Here is a 10,521-nt window from a genome sequence, read left to right as displayed (position 1 = left end):
CGTATATGATGCATTGCCATTAATTTTAATCATGTGTAGTATTGTCAAGCAATGGTATGTAAGAGAGCGTGGGTATGTAATTCTTCCACTGACAAACTATCACTACTAGGGATAATTTTGGCAGGGTTGTTGAATAATGAACAGTTTAAAAGATGGTGGGTTATTAGAAGAACTTTGAAAAAATATACCTATTACCCATGAATAATGTTTACGTCTCTAAGTCTGCGTCAATACATGAATGCAATTATGAAATATTTGACAGATTTACTTACGAAATAGAGAATTCCATAAATGTCAAAGAATATAGGTATTCCTTGGGCTTATTACTTATATAAACACAATATTTTCAGTAATTCAACTTACAATAAAATTGTTAATATTTTCACTTTACTTTTATCATGCTAACTTCGCTTTTGTCTCAACGGTGTACGTCATATGACACATCGATTTGACTGTATTACCACAAGGTAAAAAAAAAAAACCTTGAAAAGTAGAAATAATACTTGTTTTGAATTAGGACTGTATGTGACTTCGTCTCCTAATTTTGATAATTACATAGGATTGATCTAAAATTCTTCATGACATATTTCTCATAAAAGTTTTAATTTAATGGTTTCCACAATTAGACAATTATAATTAGGTAATTAGGAATCGCGAATACTGTGCAATAAGAATAGAATTATTTTTCATTGCAATTAAAGGGGTGATTACGAAACTATTCTGCAAAAAGAAACTTTGCTATTTTGACAAAAAATACAAGTAACTACAGGGGAGAGAAGGTGTAATTATTGTAACTCATAAAAATCATTTTTTATAAAATCCTGCTAACTGATTTTTAAGACAAATCAATTCTCCATGAAAATTAAACCACCGTAAAGGTAAGTTCTCACCCAACCACGATTAGATCATTAGAGACTCATTTCGACTCATTCATCACACCCAAGGTCTAATCACTACAAACGATACTTGTTCTTAAAGCTATTTTTGGACAGAGTAGAAAATAAGCTGATAACGAACCGAGAATGTCTTTCGGTGTCGAATGAGGAATGGGCCATTATGACTGAAAGTTCAGCATCAAAAACAGATGTTCACTTTTTTCAAGATATTAAAAGTAAAAATAAGATTGATTTTATTGTTTACCATAGAAGGGAATAGCAATACTGGCGCATCCCACAATTGATGTTCCATTCCCCTATTCATGTGTTAGTATTTTTGCTTGGAAAGTATCGTCGTGATCATCGAGAAACTGGATGAAAAGGCTAAATGAAGAGTTTCTGCAGTGGTTACCAAATCTTGTAACCCCAAAGTTCACAGGAAAGTTCTTATCATAATTATAATTTTTTTTTTGTTAGTTTTCCGTTAATAATCGTGTTTAAAAATAAACAGCAAAGCTGCTCCGTTTTATTTGTGTTTACAAAGTATTGAAAGTATATTAAATTGAATTTTTTCTCTCTGAAAAACGCTTTGTAAAAGAAATCCAAACATAGTTTTTCATATTTTAATTGTGTTTGGTTACATGTTTGTACAGAAAAGTGGGGCCTTTCCATTTTCTCAAATCGATGATTAGTCAATCTGAAAAAAAATTAAAATGTCGATGACTAATGCTAAATTAAATGATAAAACATACACGATTTAACCAACATTTATCCTTTTTAAGAAATTTAATTAAGAACTCTTATAATCCAAAGAACTAAACATCGTTAAATATTGTTGAAAGAAGGTGTTGCGGAAATTCGGGGTTTTTACCTAACGTACGTGGAAAAGACCTTTAAATATCCCTAACCCTTTAAGAGTCGTATCTTAATATAGACACATTACGTAGACGACTATAGTTACATAGCGGGTATGTTCCGTATGTAGACAAAATACACATTTTAACGCGAATTTCTATCGAACACGGCAACCACCATTTGATTTCATAAAATTAATACAGTTAGGAAATGACCATATATTCAGTATTTTGGTGTTAACCTACATGTATATCAGTTTGAAATCTACTGTCCCGCGTGTTTAATCTCTCATTCTTTTGAGCTACATGGGTAAATCTGATTCTGGCTCTTCACAACCGTCAGAGTATAACATCGCATGTTTCTATGGTATCTACATAAACGCCTAGTCTAGATGAATAAAAGGTGGAACAAATTAATCCGTACATAGGTTCATCTACCAATTGCTTCATCGCCGATTTTATACTTTTTCATGATTTTTTTGCTTTTAACAACCTGTTCATGTATCTTTGAAAGCGTCATACCCGGTTATTTCATTAAAACAAGGGGGGGGGGGGCATTCTACAATGAAGCGTACATGTACATTGTTTTTTAATCCTTTGTTTGAGAAAATTTTATAATTCATAATTAAAATTGGGACTTCATGCGGTAATGTTAAAACAAAAATTTAGCATGCATGCAAAATATTACATTGACAAGCTTTTAAATAACTTTATTATGACATTCTTCAATTATATCTATATACATTTCCCTTTTGATGCTTTTTAAAAGAAATATGTATTTATAAAATTCCAACTGATTTGAACCCAATCATAAAAGTCAGACGCGGTTAAAATCCATTCTAACTGCGTATAACCACTCGACCAATCTAGACTTATACTGGGCAAAATATAACGCAGCGTTCTTATATTTTAAAGGTAATAATTTTTTTCCAAAAGTTAGATTTTTTTAAAATATACCTCTTTGAAACAAAATTCGGAAATTGCAGTTTTCAAGAAATTGCCTGTCTCTAAATTTTAACTTAATGGCAGTTTTTCCACAACTATTAAGATTCCCCTTTTACAAAGCGTGAAATCTGCCACATTTTTCTGTAACAGTTTTTCAAATTTATATCATCGTTTTATTTAAGTAAGAACAAACTTTCCATGTTTACACTGCTTTATGTACAATGTTTTACGCATAAAAAAGATTTCAACGAATTCTGTAACTTCGATTTTTCCATTTTATCTGCAACTCATTTAGGGTAAAATAGCATAGGGACTACAACACATTCTTTTCACGAAGCTTGTTCTATCTATATGCTGCATAAAGAGGAAATAATTTAAATTTTACTCACCTGAGCAATTAAAACGTCTGTCTTGGTTGAACATATTCGTAGTTGGATGCACCAGCTTTAAAGAGAAAATTCATTTTTTATTGTTGGATTTACCATTGCCATTGAGAACGAAATTCAAAAAGCTTATGTGCTTATGAAAAACATTGATCGCAAATCACTCACCAGTTAAACCTAGGCCACCTCCGCTTAGACCAAGCGAACCACCGAATTCACCCAGGTCACCTCCGCTTAGACCAAGCGAACCACCGAATTCACCAAGGCCAGCTCCGCCTATACCAAGCGAACCACCGAATTCACCCCCGCCTAAACCCCCGCCACCTAAATATGCCGATTCTTGAAGACCGTATCCATAATCAGAATCGGGAAAGATCTCCTGGTCGTCATAACCAGAGGGTATACTGCCACCGCCATAGAAGGGTCGGTTGTACAGAGCTGGGGATGTAGCTTCTCCGTAGTCTCGGTAACTAGAGGATATTTTTTGCCAAGGAGTGTTGTATTTGTCAAGACTTGGGCTGGTGTATCGGATAAACGTTTCCGCCTTTCCTATTAGATGACGATTGTCCCGTGGGATAGGGGGCGGGATACCAACGACAGACGTCTGCTGGACTTGTGGAGCGATGACTCTAACGTTTCTTCTCAAGAGGACGGGATTTATATTGACCCTCTGGCTTCGAAAGACTGCGGGGTAGATGTGCCTATGAAGGTGAATTCTTGAACGCCAGTATGGATCCCGCAGAATTAACCTCCGGTAGAGGTAATTGTAATAGTCTCTGTTTAGTAGAATCCTGGAGTTGGGAAACCTATCGAGCCAGCCGGGCACTAATGCCGGATGAACCAAACGGTAGGTTCCGTGGGCGTTTACCAGCGTCAACGCTACTGTCAATAAAAGGCAAATTCTGAACCACATCATGGAGTCCTGTTAATTCGAACAAAGACGGAGTTACTGGACTGCTCAACTTATTGCAAAAATTTATCGAGAAAAGTTATTTTTTCTTCAAATCTCTATGACTATGACTATATAAAATGAAACGAAATCATATATAGTATTATGAAAAAATATTTTGTATCAAAAACAATTGATTTTAAAATTCAATAGTCGGAGTCACTTTACGACTCAAATTTTGCAAGATTCTGCGAGGAGACATTTTTTTCTCCAATTTTTATTTTTAAGCTTCATAATTGCAAAATGCTGAAAAAAAATCATCAAGTTATGAAATAAATAATATCTTTTATAAACAACCATATTTAAAAACCGATAGATCGATCGAGTTTCTAGAGCACTCAACTTTTGCAAGATTTTTCAAGTACGGAGTATAATTTTTTTTTTCAAGTCTTTTCACATGATTAATAACGTTATGAAATATATATTCATGATTTTATTTTTCATCATTTGTTATTTTGGTAAAACCAATACTAGTATTCAAATATTATAACTAATATTAATGTTAAATTCATTCTACAAGGGGAAAAAAGACCTTTTTACAAAGTTACCTTAAAGTTCCTCTAGGTATGGTGTGGATGGGCCTTGAAATTGGGCACGTTTAAATTTATAGGCTTGCATTCGCTGTTCTGGATAAATGCATCGTTTTAACTCCGGATTGAATGTGATTGATACTCTAGTGAGGGGAACGTCACAAAGTACACCAATGGCTCAGAGGTTTCCTCGGTTAAAATGATCAAGTATTCTACTGAATAAATTCAAATTGCTAAGTGTTATATTTTTAGATTCTTCTTTGAAATTAATTAATTTTTTAACAGTAAAGAAAATTTAGATAAATGAAGGGTCGGGTCGGCGTCTTCTTGAATCCGTCTTGGACAGGAAATGAAAACAGATGACGTTAAGAATTAGCTCTTTTGAATCGGGATGAGCTGTTGCAACGTAAACATTAATGTCGACGAAAGACCAAAAGTATCATGATATTATTGCTACCTTCATGTATATAGAACTCCTGAATGTATATAAATGTGCAATGTTTTGCTCCTAGGGGTCAGATTTTCTCGATGTGGGATAATACTCGGCGAAATAAATGTAAAGGATGTTTGGATAGGCGGCTAATTTTATATATATACTTTAAAGGAACTTTTTTCCGCTCTACCGATAATCAAAAAAGTAAAATTTTACTCGCATTACATTGAGATATTAGGAAGTATTTTTCTCTTTTTTCACATTGGTACAAATATAGTCTTTTAAAGATCCTCATATAGTTAACTTTAAAATCTTTAAATAGTTAACTTACATGTAAAAAGTTAACGAGACACCTTCTGGCGGAACAATTGTGTGGGAAAATATTGCGTATTGCTCATCAAAATTACACAGTTAATAATAACTAATAATAACGAATTTATATCACATCAACAAAAATTAAAATTATAATTTTGAAAGAATATGTTTATCACATATGAATCTGAAAAGTATATAAACGCTTTTGTATGAAAGAATATTATCCATGGATAAATTTGAGTGAAAAGTCATTTACATGTTGTCTTCTGTAAGTTTAGTTAATAACCAATGGCTGGCCTCTTAATTCATGTAGATTTCTATAGATAACATTTTTATGATATGTAAAAAGAAAAAATAATAAATATAAGAAAAGCTTAAAATAACAAATAGGCCTATACCTTTACAAATTTATAGGTGGACGTCCCAACGCCTCTGAACACTTGTTTCTTCTGTCGTATGAAAAAAAGAGTACCCAGTCTGTAGGAAAATTCCTCTAACCTGGTTAAATGTACAGGTTAATGACCTGATTACTCTTGCTTGGTTCATTCATAATACATATAACATACTAGACGCTGCACTTTAAACAAACTTCGCGGCCTTAATTAATTGTAAATCTTGTTAATTACTTTTTTCTTTTTTTTTTTTTTACAATTTTAAAAGATTTCTCAATATAAGTTTACAGAGATATGCCACTTTCTCTCTCTTTTTCTCAGGATCAAGGGAAAAGTTATTTGTAATGATCAGAAATATTGTATGTGATCACGAGCGAGAAATACCAGATAGAATTACAACAATTGTAAGCCATCTCAATATTGTACATTGTATTTCAGTCGCTGTGAACCCCTCGTCAACTTAATTAGATGCACATCATGCGAAAAATCTGACCAGGTAGGTTAATTACGCAATCCCAGGCATCCATCTTCATTCGAAGGTTTTGTGCAACAGTGCAGGAGCCTTGCTCATTCAAAAACAAAGCTAAACGATGGGTGTCAACATACAAAATCCGCGGCAAACTACGGTACAGTGAAAGAGTTTACACGGAAATAGTGTGTGACTTTTGGGAAAACGCATATATATAGATATCGTTGGTTTTGATGCAACATAGAACGAACATATTCACCAATTAAAGATATGCATATAACATCTAAAAATATCCATGGAATATGTTCTATATATGATAAAGATGTGTATTTTTCAACACCTCTTCCCCTAGAAAAAAGCACTTACCAAACAAACAAACACACGCACACATAGTCGCAAGCACCCTCACATACACACACACACGCATACATTTGATATACTAGCATTTCGCGTTTTTATCATGCTGGCGTAATACAAGAACAATACGATTGCTCTTTTTTTTAAGTTTCGCATTAATCTTTTCATCGAGAGGGTCACAGTTTTAAGGAACAACACTGTCCACCAACCAAGCGTCTGCTGACGTCACAGGAGGAAATGGTATAAAGTGTCCCACGGATGATATTCATAATATGGCGAGTACAAAGACGGCTGCCACAGAAAAAAAAATACTAGGAACCCCCCATCTCCACCCCCCCCCCCCTTCCGACTTTAAGACAAAACATGGAAGTTTCTTTGGTAAAGCAGAGTTCTCTTCAATTTGAATTAAGGTCAGGACAACGATGGGTGATGGATTTTCTGCGTTAATTTGCATGATAAATGTCAAACAGCTGTGATGTTTGTTTGAATTTGTGAGGTGTACTTCGTTATTTCTACATGTTATGAAATGTTTATATTTTATGAAGATTTTACTCATACATTCCAAAAAAAGAAGATGGATGAATAAGGCGTGAAAACTGCCTATATGTAGTATATGAGGATAGTAAAGTCATAACACGAAATTTTATTTTTAAATAAACATTTGTGGGAAGACAATAGATAAGATACTATGAAATTATTAAAATTGGAACAAATCTCATAATTTCTTTCTAAGTTATTGAAAACAATGTATATTTACCATAACATCGATTTATAACCCTTAAATATGTTAAATAATTGGAATAGGTTGAATTAAACTGGCGTATGGGTATCAAAACCTCCAAATAGTGTCATTCTTAGAACTTCAATGCCTTTTCTTTTATAAAGTGGGTCTGAGCTCCATATTTTTGTCATAGTCTATATAAGGTTTAAAGGAAATCAAATCGATTTCAATCAACGAAAACGTGGAGAGATGACCCACTCTACTTTAAAAATGTCAATTTGTATCGCAACATTTGAACGTTTTAGAAAATTATACAAGTCCGTAAATTCGTAGTTGAAGTGGTTGAATATAGCATTTAACAATGGAGTTTGTTGTGACTGAAATGGCTCAGTGGTTAAAGCAGCAGACTTTTGGTAAAATTATAGAGCTAGGGTTTTTAGGATGTAAACTTCAGAATATATTTTGTTTTCTTATCGTTTGTTAAAATATTCTAAATTGAATATAGTTAGAAATTGCGGCTTTGTAAACTTGAATTATAACATTTATTCAAGTACAGTATATTTAATTGGAAACAATTAAATTTGAAATTGTATTTTACGACTAAACCAAATGGGCATTTGCGCTACTGTCTATCCACAAATTTATTGAAAAATTAAATTTGTTGTTATGACTTCTTTAGTAGTCATAACAACAAATTCAATTTTTAAATAAATTTGTGGAAAGACACTACCTTGTTCCCCCACCCTCTTTTCGTATCTTCAAAATACAGTTTAAATGACGACTCGTCAAGTGGATTATTGACATGGAAATTACTTAGTTCTATGATAAGTTGATTTTGGTGATCGGTTCAACAACGAAATACACGACAATTGATTCTCCGTGAATAATCAATGATAAAACTACAATGATTCTTTTCTTGTTGTCTAAATTAGTCTAGGACAAAAATAAATACGTTGTTCTTAAATCAATCTTCTTTTTTGTAAAAATTAAAAATAAAACAATGACGAGTATTTAATCATTGGAATAAAGAGAAGTTTTTGGAGCACTTAAACGTTATATTGAATTTCAAAGCATTTCCGCCAAAGCCATTAGTCATTAAATCATTTTTCATCAAATCTTGTGTTGCACGTCGGGGACCAAAAGAAAATACTATCGTATAGATGCGTTAACATAAAACTCAGGCAAAAAAACCCTGAAATACTTGCGTGCATAATGCTTCGATATTATTAGCGTATCCACTACAGACAGATGCTCCCGACTGAAGGACAGATTCAGCATCAGTTCCTCCATACTGGCAACGAAAGAAACCTTCTGTGTTATATCTAACAATTAACAAAGGCGTACACAAGTAACCAATACTTATCAAGATCGCCAAAAACTAGCTTGTCAGAGCCATATGAATAAGTTGATAACATTAACTGAAGGTAGTACACAATAGTGAAGCCAAAACTTTCTTTCAATCAAATTTTCGCAAAACTTACTATTCTATTCTTTGGAATAAAATCTGTAAATGTTCAAAATATAAGGACAATTTGACCTTCTTTGCAAACTTACTATTCTATTCTTTGGAATAAAATCTATAAATGTTCAAAATATAAAGAAAATTTGACCTCACAATTTGACCTTCTTTGCATACATCGCCTCAAACTTACCACATGAACCTCCGTTCAGTGGAGTGTTAAAATGAAATATTCATGGTAAGAATTTGCTTAATATGCCAATAAATTACTTTATTAAAAGATTTTGCAAATGTTTGTAGTGATATTTATAAAGTTAATTCTAGTGCGGTGTTATACAAAGTAAGAATAGCGCTTGTAAATTACCTTTGAAACGAAAATTTGAAACACTTAACCGTGGGTTTGGAAAATAATAAGGTTTAAAAATATTGGGCGGAAAATTTTAAAATATTGGTGAAAATTAATGAAAGTCGATATGATTCGATAAGTAAATGTGAATTGGCCTAGTTTTAGCACTTTTTCAGACATCCTTTGTAAGGGTTAGTTTGACCGCCTAAATGACTGAAAGCAGGCGGACAGACAAACCAAATAAGCAATATCATTTTGAGATTTTTTTACGAAACCTATACCTTGAATAATTCTTTTTCAATAAATGACATCAAATTACATTTTTGATTTTAAATTAAATTTAATTTGAAAGATAAAAATATCAACATTATGTTATCTGCTATCTACATAAAGATAACACGAGCTTTCTCCGAGTGAGAATTGGCTGGTTAAAGCAAACATTCAGCTAGCGTATGAATCATTGACACTCTCACTTCTTGAGCTGCTTAAAATAACAACATGTTTTTTAAAATCTCATCTTGTAAAAAGGCAAACCTTATGGACTTGAACAAAGAGAATAACATGAATGATAAAAAAAAATGTAGACCCAAAAATAACAATCAAAAGTGCATATTGATCCATTGCGGTGAAATCCTCCTTTTTTTCTAATTTCAGTGGATACTTTTTCATCCTTGCTATTTTTGCTGACACTGTCGGAAGTTTTGAAAAAATCTTCCAAATTGTTTTCTTTTCGTTCTCTTGTAGTGTCATTCTGTAGTATATCGGGACTTTTTAGGTCTGTAGTCGGAAACACTTTGATAGATTCATTATTTTCCAAACTAATTAATATATACATAAGAAAAGAAAGTATGTAAATAATTCTTATTAAAAAGAGACATTTTAGACATCATTTGTTGGCTTATCTTACCATGTTCGATACTTTTTTCAATTTCAGTGTCTGTGACATTTTCTGTTTCTGACAATTTTGCACCAAATCTGATGATGCACTTGATGAATCATTCAGAATAACCTCCTTATTAGCCGAGGGTTCTTATTTGTCTTGTTGTATGTCATATCGAGTTTGATCATCATCATCTTTCTTCACTGATACAGTCTCAGACAGTATTTCTTTTTCTCTAATTCTATACTCTGTCCCGAGTTTTTGCTTCCACCACTTTTCATTTGATATTTTGATAATAATAAATACCTTTGTGCTCAAACTACGTTCATCCACTAATACGAAAAATGTCCAGATTACGTGTATCTGTTTTGAAACGCCCTCTCTACCGCTTCAGATTTCAATACACATCCCAAATTAGAAAGTCTACGGGGATTTTGCATTGCATTGCATCAGCCATTAATAAGCCCGGATGATAACGTTGAAAAATTGCGCGAGATGTCCCGAGTAATTCCGAATGGAGAAAAGATGTAAACATTTTCCATTATAAATCTCCGTAAGAAACTTGTTTTCGTTCCTTAATGAGTGAAAAGGGATAATTTGTCAATGAAGATAT

The 10,521-nt window shown here is 32.9% G+C and overlaps 1 protein-coding gene across 1 annotated transcript; it reads right to left on the bottom strand.

Annotated features, from left to right (window-relative positions):
• Nucleotides 1–1,484: 1,484 nt before the first annotated feature.
• LOC128165381 (uncharacterized) lies at nucleotides 1,485–5,742 on the bottom strand. Its single transcript, XM_052829859.1, has 5 exons — nucleotides 5,683–5,742; nucleotides 4,555–4,751; nucleotides 3,226–3,979; nucleotides 3,064–3,118; nucleotides 1,485–1,572 (listed from the first exon to the last, which is right to left on the bottom strand). The coding sequence occupies exons 3-4, from the start codon at nucleotides 3,971–3,973 to the stop codon at nucleotides 3,072–3,074; spliced, it is 795 nt and encodes a 264-aa protein (XP_052685819.1). The 5' UTR covers nucleotides 3,974–3,979; nucleotides 4,555–4,751; nucleotides 5,683–5,742; the 3' UTR covers nucleotides 1,485–1,572; nucleotides 3,064–3,071.
• Between the last annotated feature and the right edge of the window lie 4,779 nt (nucleotides 5,743–10,521).

This window comes from Crassostrea angulata, chromosome 1 (genome assembly GCF_025612915.1).
Source record: "Crassostrea angulata isolate pt1a10 chromosome 1, ASM2561291v2, whole genome shotgun sequence".
Classification (NCBI taxonomy): Eukaryota; Metazoa; Mollusca; class Bivalvia; order Ostreida; family Ostreidae; genus Magallana; species Magallana angulata.
This window is presented reverse-complemented; position numbering and strand designations above follow the sequence as displayed.

What these genes read in the sequence shown, in the direction of transcription:
- LOC128165381 (XM_052829859.1), bottom strand. Translation starts at nt 3,973, where the DNA reads ATGATGTGGTTCAGAATTTGCCTTTTATTGACAGTAGCGTTGACGCTG. An exon ending in AGGTGGCCTAGGTTTAACTG is followed by an intron (nt 3,119 to 3,225) that starts GTGAGTGATTTG and finishes TTCTCTTTAAAG; the next exon opens with CTGGTGCATCCAACTACGAA.